At 44.0% G+C, this 21,615-nt stretch overlaps 1 protein-coding gene across 1 annotated transcript; it reads right to left on the reverse strand.

The window, feature by feature from the left end:
* Window positions 1-3,358: 3,358 nt before the first annotated feature.
* QNG1 (Q-nucleotide N-glycosylase 1) lies at window positions 3,359-20,209 on the reverse strand. Its single transcript, XM_050760527.1, has 4 exons — window positions 19,591-20,209; window positions 18,810-19,069; window positions 9,539-9,734; window positions 3,359-5,104 (listed from the first exon to the last, which is right to left on the reverse strand). The coding sequence occupies exons 1-4, from the start codon at window positions 19,925-19,927 to the stop codon at window positions 4,872-4,874; spliced, it is 1,026 nt and encodes a 341-aa protein (XP_050616484.1). The 5' UTR covers window positions 19,928-20,209; the 3' UTR covers window positions 3,359-4,871.
* Window positions 20,210-21,615: the final 1,406 nt, after the last annotated feature.

Genomic DNA, 21,615 nt, shown 5'->3' on the forward strand with positions numbered 1-21,615 from the left:
GGGCACCGTGCCATGCAAAGTACCTAAACATCCTATCTCCACTAATATGAGTGACTGCCAACCTTTTTTTTTTTTTTTTTTTTTTTTTTTTTTTTACCAATGAGAGCTTTATCCTTGCTCTTGTCTGCCCTCCCTATAGACAAAATTTGAGGCTGTCAATGGTAGAGCAGCCGATAGTATAACTGATCCTGCTTTCTGACAGTATCCAATCTCAACAGAACAGTTTCCTTAGACCCTGCCCCAAATAATCCTCCTACTGAGACATCCCATGCTACAAGTAATAAACCTACCCTGTTTACTTTGGTTGGAAGGCATTGACAAGGTGCCTTGGCTAAACAACTTGAGTTTGTAGAGCTAGGCAAATCATGAGGACGCCTCTGAAGAAAAATAATAGAAATTTGTATATAAAACAAAATATTTTATAACTGATGGCAAATCAAAGGCTACTATAGGAAACTGAGTCACCAAGGAATTAGAAAAGACTTCTCTGAAGGGAGGGCTGTGCCAAGGAGTTTCAGGAGGCTGTGCACATTTTCATTATCTTTAAAAGGGTGTGCAGAATGAATTAACCCAACTGAAAACACTTTCAGAACTTAATTCTACATTCCATTCTCTTCTGGAACGTCAGGAGCTATGCCCATGTTAATTATGTTCCCCCAGACTACCCTGAAATCCAAGAGGGATGTTATCTCCACACAAATTCCCAAACACCAAAGATGTTAGAACTAGAACATTACCATTTTGCAATCCCTGATGAAATAATAGATCTGAAAAATGATCATCAATGGCTGTTAAAGCCATTAGGTAAAATGTTATTTTAATGCTCTTAGTCTGTATCAGGTAAGAAAATAATAAAATCCATGTAATGGGTGGCAAAAACTTCTTGCTGTTTCCCAGTATCCACCCATACTTTTTTTTTTTTTTTTTTTTTTTGAGACTGGGGTCTCACTCCGTTGCCCAGGTCGAAGTGCAGTGGTGATCATTGCTCACTGCAGCCTGGACCTCCCGGGCTAAAGCGATCATCCTGCCTTTGGCTTCTCAAAGTGCTGGGATTATAGGAATGAGCCACTATGCCCAGGCCCATCTGTACTCTTTACACAGTTTAGCTGGTACCCAGTGCCCATAATACATGCCACTTTCCTAGCCTTCTTGGCAGTTAGTTGTGGTCACATGACTAAATTCTAGTAAGATGAAACCAAAATGGAATGTGGTGGCTACCAGAGCCTTTCTTATCAACCCTTTTTGTTTGTTTTCTTTTTCTTTTTCTTTTTTTTTTTTTTTTTTTGAGACGGAGTCTTGCTCTGTTGCCCAGGCTGGAGTGCAGTGGCCGGATCTCGGCTCACTGCAAGCTCCGCCTCCTGGGTTTATGCCCTTCTCCTGCCTCAGCCTCCCGAGTAGCTGGGACTACAGGCGCCCGCCACCTCGCCCGGCTAGTTTTTTGTGTTTTTAGTAGAGACAGGGTTTCACCGTGTTAGCCAGGATGGTCTCGATCTCCTGACCTTGTGATCCGCCCACCTCGGCCTCCCAAAGTGCTGGGATTACAAGCTTGAGCCACCGCGCCCGGCCTCTTTTTCCTTTTTTTTTAAGTGATTGGATTTTGCTACATTGCCCAGGCTGGACATGAACTCCTACCTCAGTCCCTCCCCACCACCCAGTGGCTGAGACCGTAGGAGTGAGCCATTGCACCTGGCTTCAGCCCTTTGTTTGTACTCTTCTTTATTGCTTCTTCAATCCTGCTACCTAGATTAGAATGCAGGCATCCAGGATTGTGATTCCAGGTTATGCTCAGTGTCAGAAGAGAAAAGGCAGCTGGGTGTGGGAAACCACAGCTCACAGCTGTAAACTCAGTGCTTTGGGAAGCCAATGGCAGGAGGATTGCTTGAGCCAAGGAGTTTGAGACCAGCCTGAGCAACATAGTGATACCCCATCTCTACAAAAAATTTAAAAATTAGCCAGATGTAGTGGCATGTGCCTGTGGTCCCAGCACTTTGGGAGGATTGAGTCCAGGAGTTCACGGTTACAGTGAGCTATGATCTCACGACTATATTCTAGCCTGGGTGACAGTGAGACTATCTCTAAAAAAATAAAAAATAAAAAAAAAGAGAGTGGAGGAGAGGAAAAAGGGGGAGGGGAAAGAAGGGAAGAAAGAGGATGGCAGAGAAGTAAAGGGGAGAAGAGGGAAAGGGGGAAGGGAGGACAGGGAGAAGTGCCGGAAGGGTGGCAGGAGCAGAGGCCCAGAGATTACACTGGAAACTGTTACGATGCTTTCTGGTACAAGTTACAGAATACTAATTCAAGATGCTGGAAATAATAAGGTAATGTGTTTATTATCTCACATATGAAGTCCATGGATAGGATGGGCTCAGGAATGAAAGGTATAGCTGGGCTCTAGCTCCACAAAATGGCTACCTGCATGATAGCAGGTATCATGCTAAAAGCTTTGCTCAGAGGAAGAAAAGCGACCTTTGTCCTGTATCTCTTTCTTAAAAGTGAAGAATCCTTTTCTAAAAGCTTCCCAGCAGACTTGTCATCCAGTATCACTGTCCAGAACTAGATTATATACCCGTTATCAAAACAATCACAGGCAAGGAGAGTAAAGTGACTAGGAATAGTAAACCATTCATACAAGATCTGCCTGCAGAACTGGCGGTGGGATCACCATCCCCTGAGTCACACAGGACAGGGATAGACAGAGGACCACTACTATGGTTGTGCAAGCTGTGTACTGCACAACTCCAAGAGGCCTCACTCGTAGTCAGTCATTTGTAAGGTTATTATGGCAAATTTCCAGTAGATGGCAGTAAAGTGCTTGGGAAAAGGGCATCTTTTTCTGACTTCTGAAGTCACAGCAAGCAGACAAGGTAGATACCTAACACAATCAAGATTCTGTTAGAGCCGGGCGCGGTGGCTCACGCCTGTAATCCCAGCACTTTGGGAGGCCGAGACGGGCGGATCACGAGGTCAGGAGATCGAGACCATCCTGGCTAACACGATGAAACCCCGTCTCTACTAAAAACTACAAAAATCTAGCCGGGCGAGGTGGCGGGCGCCTGTAGTCCCAGCTACTCGGGAGCCTGAGGCAGGAGAATGGCGTGAACCCGGGAGGCGGAGCTTGCAGTGAGCTGAGATCCGGCCACTGCACTCCAGCCTGGGCAACAGAGCAAGACTCCGTCTCAAAAAAAAAAAAAAAAAAAAAAAAAAGAAGATTCTGTTAGAAAGAATGTGGCGGGGGTGGTGGGAAATGAGTACTTGACAGGTAATGAGAGTTCTGCAACAGAAAGTAAATAATCTAACTTACAGTGAATCTTTTAAAATTATATATGGTAAATTCTATTTTAATGAAATAATCCATTCCAGGTTTAAGAAAAATTTTGAATATTTTTATTCAATTCCAATATAGTTACTCTGCAAAAACAAATTAGACAGACAGATATCCTAAATTGAAAATCATGATGTACAAAACCCACTATCATTACCAATAAAAAGTTTAAAATAAAGTGTCAAGATTGATTTTTATAAGAACAGCATTCATACATCAAAAACCTCTTTTATACCAAACGATTAAGGTATACTGAAAATTACTATACCTCAAGAAAATATATCAATAGATGAAATATTATCACTGAAGATTAGTCACATAAGGCATGATTAGTTTTAAGAAATTTAAATAAAATATTAAAGTTCCTTCACTATTTCTGTCAAATGCATGTCCACAGAAAAAAAAAAAAAAGTAAGTCAAAACTAAACAGGCAGACAAATGATAAAGTTGGGAATATACAGTGATATGTCAGGAATTTTTTTTTTTGAGACAAGGTCTCCATCTGTTGCCCAGGGTAGAATGCAGTGGCATGACTGTGGCTCACTGCAGCCTCAAACTCCTAGGCTCAAGCAATCCACCCTCTTCAGCCTCAGCCTACGACGTATTTGGGATTACACAGCATGCCACCACGCTAGGCTAATTTTTAAATTTTTGTAGAGATGAGGGTCTCCCTATGTTGCCTAGGCTGGTCTTGAACTCCTCACCTCAAGTAATCCTCCCGCCTTGGCCTCCCAAAGTGCTAAGATTATACATGTGAGCCACTACATCTGGCCTAGGAAGATTTTTTTTTTTTTTTTTTTTTTTTTTGAGAGGAAGTTTTGCTCTTGTTGCTCAGGCTGGAGTGCAATGGCACAATCTCGCCTCACTGCAACCTCCACCACCTGAGTTCAAGCAATTCTCTTGCCTCAGCCTCCCAAGTAACTGGGATTACAGGTTATGTGCCACCACGCCCAGCTAATTTTGTATTTTTAGTAGAGATGGGGTTTCACCATATTGGCCAGGCGGTCTCCAACTCCTGACCTCAGGTGATCCACCCGCCTCAGCCTCCCACAGAGCTGGGATTATAGGCATAAGCCACTGTGCCCGGCCTAGGAAGTATTTTTTTTTTTTTTTTTTTTGAGACGGAGTCTCGCTCTCTCTCCCGAGCTGGAGTGCAGTGGCCAGATCTCAGCTCACTGCAAGCTCTGCCTCCCGGGTTCACGCCATTCTCCTGCCTCAGCCTCCCGAGTAGCTGGGACTATAGGCACCCGCCACCTCGCCCGGCTAGTTTTTTGTATTTTTTTTTTTTTAGTAGAGACGGGGTTTCACCATGTTCGCCAGGATGGTCTCGATATCCTGACCTCGTGATCCGCCCATCTCGGCCTCCCAAAGTGCTGAGATTACAGGCTTGAGCCACCGCGCCCGGCCGGAAGTATTTTTTAAAGTGAGAATAGGTAATCAATTTCCTCATTCCTATAACCTCGATCATGTTCTCTAAATATCAAAGCAAAACTGTACAGATGATATGATATAAAATGCAGGGGGTTTTCTTTGGATCAGTCTACACTTGAGGTCAATAATATATGCAACGTGTGCGATGAAACGGAATTCCTTTCATATCTTCCCTATGGTCACGGGCATAGTCCCATAAGTAATAATCCAGAAGAATGGAATTGATCTCTCCACTAGGTTTTTCACCCTTTTGTTCAATAAGCTCCAGAAGACAATCCCGGATCAGCTCAACACACCAAAGCGAGCACCCTCTGATTTCCACCTCTTGCCTGTCTCCATATGAGAGCATTTCTCCTGCAAGGGGGAAAAACAGTAAGAAAAAGTAGTAATGAAAAAATCTACTCAAACTAGTCAAAACATGATTTACAAAATACTACTCAAAACTTAAACCTAGACTTTATTTTTGGTAATTTAAATCATTTCAAAACGTAGGCACTGATTTTAAATTACAAGTTAAATTCCACAAAGATAGGGGCCACATCTGGCTTGTCTCAATATTCCCAGGACCTAGCATAGCACCTTGCACATACTAGCTTAAATATTTTTTAAGTTACCATAAATTTAAAAATTTGCTAGTTATTTTTTTTAAAATTAGGTTTGACGGCAGGCTCGCTCTGTAATCTAGCAATTTGGGAGGCTGAGGTGGGAGGATTACTTGAGCTCAGGAGTTCGACCAGCCTGGGCAACATGACAAAACCCTGCTCACAAAAATTAGCAGGCATGGTGGTATGTGCCTGTAGTCCCAGCTACTCGGGAGGTTCATTGAGTCCAGAAGACAGAGGTTGCAGTGAGCCAAGATTAGGCCATTGCACTCCAGTCTAGGCAACAGAGCCAACCCTATCTCCAAAATAAATAGTTATTTGGGGAATATCTGATCTTGCAAGGCAGGTGCTGGCTGTGCCTTGCCACTGAGACTAGAGCAGGACTCATGGAGCCACGTCTATATGCAGCAGTCAGAGGCAAACTGTAGTGAGCTAGTAGTGAACGTAGTACTATACAAAGGCACTGTATGTTTCCACATTTTTCTTATGAGAGAAGTCAGGAAGTTTGATTTTTACCATTTTTCACTAAGTTAACATCATTTTTCAGGCCAAACATAACACAACTGCAAGCTGTATTTGGCCTCTGGCCACCAAACTGCACCCCTGCACAAAGCCTCACAGTACCCAGGAGATCTTGTGATCTTAAGTAGTGTTACTTATGCCCCCCTCCATCCAACTCTCCCATGGGCTTAGGCACTGGTCACTGTAACCAGGTTCCTCCTTACTTTGAACCAGGTGCTAGTATAGAAGCCCATACCTTCCCTCTTCAGTTTTGCTGTTAATCACTTCCTCCAAATTTGAGTATCAACTTGCTAAAACTGCCAAATCAACCAACAGGTTCCAGATGCTCCCACCCAAGTGAGCCCACTGCTCCAGGCGGCTGGACAACCTAAATGTACTCAGTTAAGCGGCACTCAGGTTCCTGACCCAGGGTCATAAATGTCTGTTGTTTTAACCACTAAATTTTAGCGTAATTTGTTACACAGCAATAGATAATAGTAGTGGTTTGAACTGTGGCTCACAAAAAGATACATTCAAGTCATAACTCCTGGTACCTGTGAATTTGATTTTGTTTGGAAATAGGGACTTTGCAGATGTAATCAGGTGAAGATGAGGTCATACTGGATTAGGATCAACCTTAAATCCAATGAAGGAAAGGTGAGATCCTGTCTCTACAAAAAATGGAAAAAGTAGCCAGGCATGGTGGTATGCACCTCTAGTAGCCCCAGCCAATCAGGAGGCTAAGGCTGAGAAGGGAAGATCGCTTGAGCCCAGGAGTTTGAAGCCGCAGTGAGTTATGATCATGCCACTGCACTCTAACCTTGGTGACAGAGTAAGACCCTGTTTCTAAACAAAAAAGAAAGCAAGCAAGAAAAGAAGAGGATACAGGTGGGCGCAGTGGCTCATGTCTGTAATCTAAGCACTTTGGGAGGCTGAGGTGGGTGGATCACCTGAGGTCAGGAATTCGAGAGCAGCCTGGCCAACATGGTGAAACCCTGTCTCTACTAAAAATACAAAAATTAGCCAGGCGTGGTGGTGGGCATCTGTAATCCCAACTACTCAGGAGGCTGAGGTAGGAGAATCACTTGAACTCAGGAGAAGGAGGCTGCAGTGAGCCGAGATGGCACCATTGCACTGGGCGACAAAAGCAAAACTCCGTCTCAAAAAAAGAAAGAAAAAAAAAAAGAGAGATACGAAGAGACAGGAGACACAAGGATAAGAAGGCCATGATTGGTGTGATGCAGCTACAAACCAACGAATGCCAAGGACTGCTGGAGCCACAAAGTCCTGGGGAGAGGCAAGGAGAATTATTCCCAAGAGCCTTTAGAGGAAGGATGGTCCTCCAACATCTTCATCTTGATTTCAGACTTCCATCCTCCAGAACTGTGACACAATACATTTCTGTTGCTTGAAGCCATCTAGTTTGTGGTAATTTGTTATGTCAGCCCTAGGAAACTAATGTAATCACTAATACGGCAACTTACAGTATGGGGTAGAACATGGACTTCAGACAGAAAAAGACATTTGAGTGGACTGACAGAGATTAGAGTCAGGGAAGGTAATATGGCCCAGGTATTTGGTCTAAAAACTGGCCCTAGAATCACAGTGAAAAGCTAAATTTAGTCAAATTGCATTGTTAGTTTTTTATAATTGGCCAAGTACTATGTCTTCGGTGAAGAGATGGGTTAAAGACAGTGGACAGAAATCTAGGTGGCACTTCCAAGGGCTGTCCCTGAGATACCCAGATGAGGGGAGAAGGGAAGGAATACCAGTGTAGCAAATCCTCAAGTTTAGAAGTACCATTGGAAGCCAGTTAAGGAAGGTCCTACCTCACCTGGTCAAACTAAGCTGGTCCTAGATTCCACTTAAGGTAGTTTTTAAAAATGAGTACACTATACTTATGTCTGTTACATTACATTTACAGTTTGTTTATTTTTGGTCTCGTTTTGCAGTAAAATACTTTTTGGAAAACAAAATCCAAATTTTACTTAAATGCACTAAGTGGCAAAAGAATTTGTCCACCCTATATCAAACTGGCTAAGGATAGGAGAGTACCCTTTTAGAAGCAAGGCATAAATGGAGGCAGTAATGACGGCCAATGGATATTGGAAAAGAGCCTCTGGAGTTGAAATGGATGGGAGAAGAAAATTCTGACATCTCTATACAACTATGCTGGATGATCCCTTCTCACTACGGTTTTTCTCATAGTAGCAGAGACAATTAAGTGCTATAAAAACTGAGAAGGAGATGGACAAATCACTATGAGCAAGGACAGCATTTAAGTGAAGCCTCTGTATAGGGTTTGAATTGAAAAAAAGCTGGGCGCGGTGGCTCACGCCTGCAATCCCAGCACTTTGGGAGGCCGAGGCAGGCGGATCACGAGGTCAGGAGATCGAGACCATCCTGGCTAACACAGTGAAACCCCATTTCTACTAAAAATACAAAAAATTAGCCGGGCATGGTGGCAGGTGCCTGTAGTCCCAGCTACTCGGGAGGCTGAGGCAGGAGAATGGCGTGAACCTGGGAGGCGGAGCTTGCAGTGAGCTGAGATCATGCCACTGCACTCCAGCCTGGGCAACAGAGCAAGACTCTGTCTTAAAAAAAAAGAAAAGAAAAGAAAAAATATATAAAGAGGCCAGGTGCAGTGGCTCATGCCTGTAATCCCAGCACATTGGAAGGCTGAAGTGAGAAGATTGCTTAAGCCCAGGAATTTGAGCACATATATTAAAATAAAATAAAAAAGAAAAAAGTAGCAGAAAATTTTGCACCTAAAAGGGAAATTAACATGAAAATCATATAATTATTTTCCTCATACAAGGAAATGTTATAAGCTAATTTTCACACAAACTTTTCAACCCAATTTACCTATGCTTATTTATCATAAAGCTCCTAGTCTTGATATCAATAATCATATCCAATAATGGTGAATAAGCCAAGAGAAGTGAGTGACTTGTGCAAGATATCCCAGTGCAGACTTTGGAGTCTCTTCACTCAAAAGTCAGTTCATATTACCTATCTTTCAGCCTACCCTTCATATCACCATGTAGTGTGCTCTTCAGCTTAATTAACACTTTTCAAATACTATACCTGATGAACTGGCAGTGTTACATACTTTAATGTAACATAAATTTAGGTGTCATTAGGCTATGAAATTATAATGTTCAAAGAGCACAATTTTCTACAATATCCACATTTCACAGTGCAAACAAAAAGAAAAATCATTTTGTCTACATTTTATCTTTGCATTCTCCTTTACATATACTATGAACAATAAATAGTACTCTCTTTTTTTTAAAGCAAAGGAGATCTTTTGCAAAAAAAACTAAACCGCCGGGTGTGGTGGCTCACGCCTGTAATCCCAGCACTTTGGGAGGCCGAGGCGGGCAGATCACGAGGTCAGGAGATCGAGACCATCCTGGCTAACACGGTGAAACCCCGTCTCTACCAAAAATACAAAAAAATCAGCCAGGCGTGGTGGCGGGTGCCTGTAGTCCCAGCTACTAGGGAATCTGAGGCAGGAGAATGGCTGAACCCAGGAGGCGGAGCTTGCAGTGAGCCGAGATTGCGCCACTGCATTCCAGCCTGGGCGATGGAGCGAGACTCCGTCTCAAAAAAAAAAAAAAAAACAACTAAACCAAGATCCAACAATTCATAGTATAACAAAGAATGACTTAAAGTTGCAAACCTTTGAGAAGCTTCTTCAGTAGTTCATCAGAGTATTTCAGGGCTCCAAGATGAGCAAGAACCTGAGGTAATCTATAATCAGCAAACATGGTGATACTGGAGATGTCCTTAAAGCAGCCATCTCCTTTTCCTTCCAATACACTCCACGTATCTGCTACAAGGATTTGGGCTCGTTTGTAAAAAGAAACTCTTTTCCCCTGATGAATGAAGAGAATATGAACGTTATCTGGGTATCTGAAAGTTTTATATATGCTATTTTTTAAAGGTGAAGGTTGAAACATTTTTTAAAAGGCAGAATAATCTTACTTTGTTGGTAAGAATTTATAGATTGGCTGGGCACATGGCTCCCGCCCGTAATCCCAGCACTTTGGGAGGCTGAAGTGGGCAGATTGCTTGAGCCCAGGAGTTCAACCAGTCTGTGAAACATGGCATAACTCCATCTCTACAAAAACCAAAAAATTAGCTGGGCATGGTGGCACATATCTATGGTCCCAGATAGGAGGTAAGGTGGGAGAATCGCCTGAGCCTGGGAGGTCAAGGCTGCAGTGAACCGTGATCACACCACTGCACTCCAGTCTGGGTGACACAGGGAGACCCAGTCTCAAAAAAAACAAGAATTCATAGATCTTTTACAGGAAACAAAAGGATTTAATAAACATTAAATTTTCTATCACTCCAAACTCACTTCCCATTTTTCAAGGCACATAAAATACAATTTATGTAATCTTGATACTACTTAGTATTATTTTTCAATGGCAAAACTTCATATACACATTCCTGCAATATAATCCAAGGGCTTATTATTTTAAATGTGTAGATAGCATTCCTTTTGAAAGTTTCTTAAATTAAAACACGTCTGTTTTTCTGATTGCAATATAATTGACATTAATTGTATAATATACAGCAAAGTATAGGCCAGGAGTGGTGGCTCATGCCTGTAATCCCAGCACTTTGGGAGGCGAGGTGGCAGGATCACGAGGTCAGGAGTTCGAGACCAGCCTGGCCAATATGGTAAAACCCCGTCTCTACTAAAAATACAGAAATTAGCTGGGTGTGGTGGCAAGGACCTGTAGTCCCAGCTACTCAGGGGGCTGAGGCAGAAGAATTGCTTGAACTAGGGTGGTGAAGGTTGCAGTGAGTCAAGATCGTACCATTGCACTCCAGCCTGGGCGACAGAGCAAGGCTCTGTCTCAAAAAAAAAAAAAAAGCAACATATAAAGAACAATCATCCATAAGCTCAGGTCTGAAGAGAACTACAACATTCATTTTTAACTGTTTCCTTTCAGATAATATGATTAACTTATTTTATAAAGACATTAATTGATCAACAGCTAGAAAATGATAATATTTACCAACTTTGGAAATGGTCAAAGTTGATATGTAAGTCCAAATATGAAAATAAAATAGCCAATTATATTTATACACAGAAAAGACAAATTTTTTTTTTTTTTTTTTTTGAGACGGAGTCTCGCTCTGCCGCCCAGGCTGGAGTGCAGTGGCAGGATCTCAGCTCACTGCAAGCTCCGCCTCCCGGGTTCACGCCATTCTCCTGCCTCAGCCTCCCGAGTAGTTGGGACTACAGGCGCCCGCCACCGCGCCTGGCTAGTTTTTTGTATTTTTTAGTAGAGACGGGGTTTCACCGTGTTAGCCAGGATGGTCTCGATCTCCTGACCTCGTGATCCGCCCGTCTCGGCCTCCCAAAGTGCTGGGATTACAGGCTTGAGCCACCGCGCCCGGCTAGAAAAGACAAATTTAACCAAGCATTAGTGGGTTATAATTTAACTCAAAAATTCTAGTTAAGTGTGGTGGCTTACACTTGTAATCCCATCAATTTGGGAAGCCGAAGCAGGAGGATTGTTTGAAGCCAGAAGTTCAAGACCAGCCTGGGCAACGATGAAACTCCATCTCTACAAAACATGGCGAAACCCTGTCTCTACAACCACCACACCTGGCTAATTTTCGTATTTTAGTAGAGACGGGGTTTCACCATGTTGGCCAGGCTGGTCTCAAACTCCTGACCTCAGGCAATCTGCCTGCCTTGGCCTCCCAAAGTGCTGGGATTACAGGTGTGAGCCACTATGCCCAGCCTACAAAAAAATACATATTTTTTTAATTAGCCAGGTGTGGTGGCACGTGCCTGTAGTCTCAGCTACTCACCAGGCTGAGGCAGGGGGATTGCTTGAGACTGGGAGGTAGAGGCTGCAGTGAGCTGTGATCACATCACTGAACTCCAGCCTGGGCAACTGACTGAGACACTATCTCAAAAAAAAAAACAAACCCAAAAAAACTCTGTAAATCTGCAAATGCAAATCAGCCTAAACTATGGAAAAACATAGATAATTACAATCGACTACGAGTCCTAATACCAATAGTAATAACCTTAAATCATGTTTTATAAATGTTTGTTTATCAATATTACTAGCTCCCAAAATGTATCCTGACCACCTTGGAGGAGAATATTTTAACTTGTAACCGACATAAACAAATAAATACGAGATTAAAAGTTTAAGGAAAGGCTCTATACAAAAATTCCTTAAGATGATACTACAGATTCTTTTATTTACTAACAAAACGCCAATGATGTGCTATCATAACAAGAAATAACCTAATATTGCTTAACCTTAAGGTATGCCTATTGTAACAGATCCAGACCTATTTTTATTATACTAAATAAATTAAAACTTCTAAAGCTACATTTAACAAAGTCAGAATTTGTTTTCCAGAGCAAACACACATGTTCATTTTCTGACATGGCATAATGTCTCTAAATTAAATTGAGGGGCTGAAGGAACAAATCACAATTTAAAACATTCCTACATGACACTATCACCCTACATTCCTAAACCTATCTAAATATGACAACTTGGCAATTGTTCCTCTATATAAACTAGATTTATATATGGCAACCAGGTTTCTAGTTCAAGTCTAGTTTATAAAACAGCACAAGACATGGCTGGGCACAGTGGCTCATGCCTGTAATCCCAGCACTTTGGGAGGCCAAGGCGGGCGGATCACTTGAGGTTGGGAGCACGGACCAGCTGACTAACATGGAGAAACCCCGTCCCTACTTAAAAAAAAATATACAAAATTAGCCGGGCATGGTGGCACATGCCTGTAATCCCAGTCACTCGGGAGGCTGAGGTAGGATAATCACTTGAATCCGGGAGGCAGAGGCTGTGGTGAGCCGAGATCACACCATTGCATTCCAGCCTGGGCAACAGGAGTGAAACTCCGTCTCAAGGAAAAAAAAACATAAAAAACTGCAAGACTTAAGACTTAATTTATAAAAATGTCTGTCAAACACAATTACTACACCATAAAGTTTATTTTAATAGAAGCCATTATCTGCTATTTTTAACAAGATTCATAGAGCAAAATGGAAAAAACTAGGAATCAAACTTACGTAACAACCCACAGGGAAAAAAACAAAAAATAAAAACAACAAAATCAGTGCTAGCATCTAAGAAAACATATAAATTATCATGTCACTGCTGCTTCCATGGTAGCAGACTAGTATATATAAAGCATAGATTATAATAGATATAATAATATATTAAGATAAAAAAAGGACAAAAAGATTTAAGGGAAGAATCAAAAATAAATTCAAGCAATCTGTAAAACATTTTCCTTTTTTTTTCTTTTTTGGAAACGGAGTCTTGCTCTGTTGCCCAGGCTGGAGTGCAATGGTACAATCTCGGCTCACTGCAACCTCCACCTCCCGGGTTCAAGCCATTCTCCTGCCTTAGCCTCCTGAGTAGCTGGGATTACAGGCATGAGCCACCACACCTGGCTAATTTTTGTATTTTTAGTAGAGATGGGGTTTCACCATGTGTTCCAGGCTAGTCTCGAACTCCTGACCTTGTGATCCACCCGCCTCGGCCTCCCAAAGTGCAGGGATTACAGGCATGAGCCACCACGCCCGGCCATCTATAAAACATTTTCTTAGTAAGATCATTATGGTTTTAGAAATCAAATGATTTTGTAATCAAATTCTGGATCTCTAAAATATTAACTGGTATCACTAAAAATACTAGTAAATCTCCAAATAACAATTGCTTACATATTTCATGATATTGTTTTGTGATTTTAAGTATTTTTTAAATAGTACCTTTATAAAATAATTGTCAATAAAAAGCTCTATGACCATGAGTTAATTTTTTTCTTTTCTTTCTCTCTCTCTTTTTTTTTTTTTTTTTTTTTTTTGAGACAGGGCCTCACTGCTGCCCAGGTTGTGGCTCGATTCAGTGGCTCGATCACAGCTCATTGCAGCCTTGACCTCCCCGGGCTCAAGCAATCCTCCCACCTCAGCCTCCTGAATAGCTGGGACTATAGGTGTTCACCACCAAGGCCAGTTAATTTTTTTGTTATTTTACAGAGATGAGGTTTCCCCATGTTGCCCAGGCTGGTCTTGAACTCCTGGGCTCAAGTGATCTACCCACCTTGGCCTCCCAAGGGTCTAGGATTACAGACAAGAGCCATCACACCAGGATAGTTAAGTTTTTTGAAAAAATTCTTCCATAATTTTATCATGAATAAATAGAAAGTTCAAGGATTACCAATACTTAAGAACAACATAGGCCAAGAGCGGTGGCTCACGCCTGTAATCCCAGCACTTTGGGAGGCTGAGGTGGGCAGATCACCTGAGGTCAGGAATTCAAGACCAGCCTGGCCAACATGGTGAAACCCTGCCTCCACAAAAATATAAAAATTGACCGGGCATGATGGCAGGTGCCTGTAATCCCAGCTACTCGGGAGCTGAGGCGGGAGAATCGCTTCAACCCAGGAGGCGGAGGTTGCAATGAACTGAGATTGCGCCATTGCACACCAGCAAGAGTCCATCTCAAAAAAAAAACAAAAAAAAAACAAAGGCTGGCGCGGTGGGTGGATCACCTGAGGTCAGGAGTTCGAGACCAGCCTGGCCAACATGGTGAAACCCCATCTCTACTAATATACAAAAATTAGCCTGGCGTGGTGGTGTGTGCCTCTAATCCCAGCTAACTCAGGAGGCTGAGGCAGGAGAATCGCTAGAACCCGGGAGGCGGAGGTTGCTGTGAGCAGAGATGATGCCATTGCACTCCAGCCTGGGCGAAAGAGCGAGACTCTGTCTCAAAAAACAACAACAACAACAATACCACTAAAAATAAAAAATAAAATGTTATCTATTGAAACATCAAAAAGCTGTTTTTTATATTTATCAGTATGTCACAGTAACAATTTGTTCATTAGAACTTTTACAAAGTACTGCATTACTCTAAATCAGAGTAACTTGAAGAGCTTAAAAAATAGCTCTTCTTTCACCTATTCATCAGGATCTTTGAGGGTGGTGTTTTGGAAATATATCTGAATTTTAAGGCTCCTAAGTGATTCTGGGGCACAGCCAGGTTGGGAAATCACTGATCTAAATCTGTCTAAGTTAAAAATTGTTAACTTTATTCATCTGTTCATGTCTAAAAATGAATGATAATCTCAGTAAATAGGTATACATTAAAAACACATGACTAGTTTGTGCAAATTGTTTATTTTTATTTATTTATTTTTTGGGGACAAGGTCTTGCTCTTCCAGGCTGGAGGAAAGTGGAACTAGCATAGCTCACTGCAGCCTCCACCTCCTGGGCTCAAGCAATCCTCCTGCCTCGGCCTCCTGAGTAGCTAGAACCACAAGCATGCCACCATGCCTGGCTAGTTTTTAAATTTTTTGTAGAAATGGAGTCTCACGTGTTGCCCAGGCTGGTCTCGAACTCCTGGGCTCAAGCAATCCACTTACCTCAGTCACCCAATGTGTTAGGATTATGGGCTTGAGCCACCATGGCTAGCCCATTTTGGGGATTTTTCTGTAAAACTGTATTTTAGAAACAAGTACTCATGAAAAATGGTTTCTGTACCAATTTTCATTTAAAAATGTATCAGCCGGGCGCGGTGGCTCAAGCCTGTAATCCCAGCACTTTGGGAGGCCGAGACGGGCGGATCACGAGGTCAGGAGATCGAGACCATCCTGGTTAACACGGTGAAACCCCGTCTCTACTAAAAAATACAAAAAACTAGCCGGCCGAGGTGGCGGACGCCTGTAGTCCCAGCTACTTGGGAGGCGGAGGGAGGCGGAGGCAGGAGAATGGCGTGAACCTGGGAGGCGGAGCTTGCAGTGAGCTGAGATCCGGCCACTGCACTCCAGCCTGGGTGACAGCGCGAGACTCCGTCTCAAAAAAATAAAAAATAAAAAATAAAAAAAATAAAAATGTATCAGATTGGGTTGGGCGCTGTGGCTCACGCCTGTAATCCTAGCACTTGGGGAGGCCAAGGCAGGTGGATCACAGGGTCAGGAGTTCAAGATCAGCTTGGTCAACGTGGTGAAACCCCGTCTCTACTAAAAATACAAAAATTAGCCGTGCATGGTAGTGGGTGCCTGGAATCCCAGCTACTCTGGAGGCTGAGGCAGAGAACTGCTTGAACCCAGGAGGTGGAGGTTGCAGTGAGCAGAGATGGTGCCACTGCACTCCAGCCTGGGTGACAGAGTAAGAATCCATCTCAAAAAAAAAAAAAAAAAAAAAAAAGTATCAGATTGGCTGGGCATGGTGGCTCAAGCCTGTAATTCCAGCACTTTGGGAAGCTGAGGCAGGCGGATCACTTGAGGTCAGGAGTTCAAGACCAGCCTGGCCAACACGGTGAAACCCTGTTTCTACCAAAAATACAAAATTAGCCGGGCATGGTAGCGGGTGCCTGTAATCCCAGCTACTTGGGAGACTGACGCAGGAGAATCGTTTGAACCCAGGAGGTGGAGGTTGTAGTGAGCCAAGATACTGTCACTTTCTGGTACATTTTTTAAAAATTGAACTTTTCAGCAAAGCAAAACCAAAGCACTGTGCTATAAATGAAATGCAGTTCTTTATAGCAGTATGAGAACAGACTAATACAATTGTATTCTTTTTTTTTTTTCCTTGAGATGGGAGTCTTGCTCCTGTCCTCCAGGCTGGAGTACAGTGAGTGGTATGATCTCAGCTCATTACAACCTCCGGCTCCTGGGTTCAAGCGATTCTCCACCTCAGCCCCCTGAGTAGCTGGGATTACAGGCACCCACCACTACACCCGGCTAATTTCTGTATTTTTAGTAGAGACGGGGTTTCACTATGTTGGCCAGGCTGGTCTTGAACTCCTGACCTTGTGATCCACCCGCCTCGGTCCCCCAGAGTGCTGGGATTACAGGTGTGAGCCACTACGCCTGGCGAATTTATTTTATTTTTTATTTTATTTTTCTGAAATGGAGTCCAGCTCTGTCGCCCAGGCTGGAGTGTGGTGGCATAATCTCAGCTCACTGCAACCTCCACCTCCCAGGTTCAAAAGATTCCAAAAGAATTTTACAAAAACAAAATCCAGGTGCAGCCTGTGAGGGTCCAACAAAATGATCATCATTTGTTCAAGTACACTGTGTATGAAAAAGAAAACATAAAATATATATACAGTACACTGAACTTTGCAAGAATACTTCTGTTGTGTGAGATAGAGTCTAATTCTATCTCGCCCAGGCTGGAGTGCAGTGGTGCAATCTGGGCTCACTGCAGCCTCCACCTCCTGGGTTCAAGCGATTCTCCTGCCTCAGCCTCCTAAGTAGCTGGGACTACAGGTGCATGCAACCACACCCAGCTAACTTTTGTATTTTTAGTAGAGATGGGGCTTCTCCATGTTGGCAGGCTGATCTTGAGCTCCTGACTTCAGGTGATCCACCCACCTCGGCCTCCCAAAAGTGCTGGGATTACAGGTGTGAGCCACTGAGCCCAGCCAGAAATACTTTTTATTAGGGAGAGGTTAGTATACATTCTGATCTTTATCCAATAAAGTAACCTTCTTGAAGTACTAAAAATACCTAATTTTCCATAAAGAGAACATTACATGGAGGGTTCCATGTTTTTTAGGTTTGAAACATTTTAAAAGGAAAAAAAAAGACAAAAGTAAAGAATGAAATACTGATTAGAAAATATAAGCAAGGAGATGAAACCCTGTCTTTACTAAAAAGACAAAAAAAATTCGCCAGGTGTGGTGGCATGCGCCTGTAGTCCCAGCTATTCAGGAGGTGCAGGCAGGAGAATAGCTTGAACTGGGAGGCGGAGGTTGCAGTGAGCTGAGATCATGCCACTGCACTCCAGCCTAGGAGTCAAAGCAAGACTCAGTCTTGGGGTGGGGGAGGGAAGGCCGGGCACGGTGGCTCACACCTGTAATCCCAGCACTTTGGGAGGCCGAGACTGGTGGATCATGAGGTCAGGAATTCAAGACCAGCCTGGCCAACATGGTGAAACCCCGTCTCTACTAAAAATACAAAAATTAGCCAGGGCCGGGCACGGTGGCTCAAGCCTGTAATCCCAGCACTTTGGGAGGCCGAGACGGGCGGATCACGAGGTCAGGAGATCGAGACCATCCTGGCCTACAAGGTGAAACCCCGTCTCTACTAAAAAATACAAAAAACTAGCCGGGCGAGGTAGCGGGCGCCTGTAGTCCCAGCTACTCGGGAGGCTGAGGCAGGAGAATGGCGTAAACCCGGGAGGCAGAGCTTGCAGTGAGCTGCGAGCTGGTCACTGCACTGCAGCCTGGGCGACAGAGCGAGACTCCGTCTCAAAAAAAAAAAAAAAAAAAAAAAAAAAAAAAAAAAAATTAGCCAGATGCGGTGGCAGGCGCCTGTATTCCCAGCTACTTGGGAGACTGAGGCAGGTGAATCGCCTGAACCCGGGAGGCAGTTAGAAGTGAGCCGAGATCGCGCCACTGCACTCTAGCTTGGGTGACAAGTGAGACTCCATCTCAAAAAAAAAAAAAAAAAAAAGAAAGAAATGACGCCAGACATGGTGGCTCATGCCTGTAATCACAATACTTTGGGAGGCTAAGGCGGGCGGATCACCTGAGGTTGGGAGTTTGAGACCAGCCTGGCCAACATAGTGAAACCCCATCGCTACTAAAAATATAAAAAATTAGCCGGGCATGGTGGCGCATCCGTGTAATCCCAGCTACTGGGGAGGCTGAGGCAGGAGAATCGCTTGAACCCGGGAGGTAGAAGTTGCAGTGAACCAAGATCACGCCATTGCACTCCAGCCTGGGCAACAAGAGCAAAACTCTGTCTCAAACAAACAAACAAACAAAAAGAAAACATAAGAAATGACTTTGAAACACTACTTAATTTTGTTAGTTTCTTCCACAAGGAATTTAAGTTTTTATTCTCAAAATGAGTTCTGGAAGTAAAAGAGTTAACTCTGAGATGATTAAGACTTCTTAAATCCCCAACAGAAGCAACTCACCTCAAACAGAGTCACATCTCTGTAGGAAGGAAAACTTTCAACCACCAGGTGCATTAACTTCTGCGCACTATTCTCACTTTCTCGGACGCAGTTGAGAAAAGAGCCTCCAAACTTCTCCAGCAGAATTTTCCCGGTTTCATTGAGAATCCGATGCCTCTCTTCTACTAAAGGCATGGACACGTCTGTGTCAGAACGAAGTATATTCCGAACCTGATCCAGGGTCACTGTCGCGTAGTACGAGGCACTAGTTATTGGTATCCCTTTAGTGAAAAAAATAAAATTCAGAGGACCAATGTCATACTTTTATATTCATCAAACCCTTGCTTTTACAACATGGAATTAATATGAAACCAAATGAATGTTAAAGGAATGCACCAAAAGTGGATGAATAAAAAATCTAAAGCAAAACTCTCATTTTCTACTTGTTCATCTGTGCTTATTCACCCATTTCTAACTACTGCAATATTACATCAGATGTATTTTGAGTAAATTGCTTTATAACATCGGTCCTTTTGTTCTTCAGGTGTCATTCAAATGGCATTCTTTATAAAACTGACTTATGCTACTGTAACTTTTATGCTGCAATGATAAATATTAACATCTTTTCCCACTAAAATACGCCCCTTTTCATACTTCTATTTTAAGCAGGACTTGCAACGAACTTCAGGTTCGCTTCCCATTATTCCATCTCCCAACCCGCTCCTTGGAATCCCGCTACACGCTCCCCAAGTAAATGGAAACCTCAAAGGCTATAAGGTCCGACAGCGAGTATGGCACCAACCTTCGTCGAGGGCTCTGTTGACGGCGGCGCACAGGGACCAGTACCCACTGTACGTTCTCCCTCTGTGCCTCACCACACACTTGTGCTCGTCCTGCTCCGACCAAAAGGAGAAGTTGAGTGTGTCTGTCACGAACACCCAGTTGACCGCGGCCTCGTCGGCCGCCCTGGGGTTCAGTTCATGAAGGGCTTTCCACCCCTCCACGCGCAGCTCTGGCCCCGCCGCCTTGGCCAGCAGCAGCTCTGCCACCCTCCGTACGCCTCCGCTGTCAATAAACACATCCCGACTGTTTTCTGCGATAAATTTAGAGGATTCCCTGGGATTTAGGAGCCCGTCCATTCTGTTCTTTGGGACCGGGCGGGTCAAACTCTTTTCCCGCCCTAGGCGGGTCAAGGTCCACTCTGCGCCTTGCGCTACTACGGGATCACAGGGCCTAAACAACCGCGGGATCACAGGGCCTAAACAAGGTCCCGCCCTGCTAGGGAGTGGCACTGAGAACTTAGTGTAGTCAAGGTAAAGTTCTCTCCCGCGGCGCTGCCCGGATTAGGAAACGAAGGACCGCGGGGCAGCTCGCTGGGCCGAGGCCGCAAGCACTTCCGGGAAAGCGGTCCCGTTCACGCCCTCTCGGGCGCGCTCCCAGGCTCCGCTTCCGGTTCCGAAGGTCTGGAAACTGCCAAGGTCTGACGTTCACCGGCAGTGAGTTGCCCACCGTGGGAGGTGCATGGCGTTGCCATGTTGTGCCTTTTCCCACCTTGCGTCTAACAGGAGAGACTCGAAGAGGGCGAATTGCCGCCGTGGCCTGGATCGCGTTGCCCCCACCCGGCTCCCGCCCCTCTCCTTTCCCGCAGCCTGGGCAAGACACCCTTGGCAACGCCCCGCATCCGGGCTCCTTGGCCTGGAGGAGCATTATGGCCGTAGTTCTGGTTGCTGAGGACTGAGCCACCCCCAGACTGCGACATGGGGCGGCGGTGCCTCCTTCCCCAAGCCCCAGGGAGTCGGTTTTTTTTTTTTTTTTTTTTAAGTGAATTCCTGGCGCATTTGGCTGAACGAACGTTAGGATTAGTTGGAAGGTTTGGAGAAATGGATGAGGAAACAAATGTATTAAATTGTTAAATTAACCTTGTGTGCCTGGCAGTGTACTCAAGTACTAAATCTCACCTAGTCTGGGTCATGACAAAAGCGGCAATTGTGATCCCGCTTTTGCAAGTGAAGCTGAATGATTCCTTGATTAGCCCCCATCACAGCAATAGTTTGGGGTAGGTTTTAAACCTTTGATAACTGAGCCCCCTAAATCGAGGGCACTTTATGAGCCAATCACCAGTGCCAGTTTCTGGTCAAATGGTGACTGTATCAGTGGCCCTACTGAGAAGACATTAAAAAATAGGAAATAAGTGTCTCACAACTGCAAACTTATGCAAGTACGTTATATTAGGAGAGAGGTGTAGAAGCCAGTTTAGTCATGATCCAAATTTGCCTGGTGATGAAGTTTTAGTATAAAGGTATGCAGTTTTATTTCCTTTTGGAGACTTAAATCTCCATGGGTAACAAAATGTTCACACCTTTGAAAATCACCTATTAAAAATAATCATCAGTACTCATCTCTAGTTACGGACAGGAAAATCTCTTCCTTGGTTATTTTTGGAGGATTTGGAGCTTTTAAATTTGTTTGTTTGTTTGAGACAGAGTCTCGCCCTGTTTCCCAGGCTGGAGTGCAATGGCATGATCTCAGCTCACTGCAACCTCCACCTCCCAGGTTCAATTGATTCTCCTGCCTCAGCCTCCCAAGTAGCTGGGATTATAGGCGCCCCCCAACACACCTGACTAATTTTTGTATTTTTGGTAGACATGGGGTTTCCCCATGTTGGCCAGGCTGGTCTCCAACTCCTGACCTCAGATGATCCGCCCTCCTGGGCCTCCCAAATGGAGCTTTTTTTTTTTTTTTTTGAGACGGAGTCTTGCTCTGTCGCCCAGACTGGAGTGCAGTGGCACAATCTCAGCTCACTGCAATCTCTGCCTCCTGGGTTCAA

Source organism: Macaca thibetana, chromosome 15 (assembly GCF_024542745.1).
Source record: "Macaca thibetana thibetana isolate TM-01 chromosome 15, ASM2454274v1, whole genome shotgun sequence".
NCBI lineage: Eukaryota > Metazoa > Chordata > Mammalia > Primates > Cercopithecidae > Macaca > Macaca thibetana.

What these genes read in the sequence shown, in the direction of transcription:
- QNG1 (XM_050760527.1), bottom strand. Translation starts at nt 19,927, where the DNA reads ATGGACGGGCTCCTAAATCCCAGGGAATCCTCTAAATTTATCGCAGAA. An exon ending in CAACAGAGCCCTCGACGAAG is followed by an intron (nt 19,070 to 19,590) that starts GTTGGTGCCATA and finishes TTTTCACTAAAG; the next exon opens with GGATACCAATAACTAGTGCC. An exon ending in ACTGAAGAAGCTTCTCAAAG is followed by an intron (nt 5,105 to 9,538) that starts GTTTGCAACTTT and finishes TCCCCCTTGCAG; the next exon opens with GAGAAATGCTCTCATATGGA.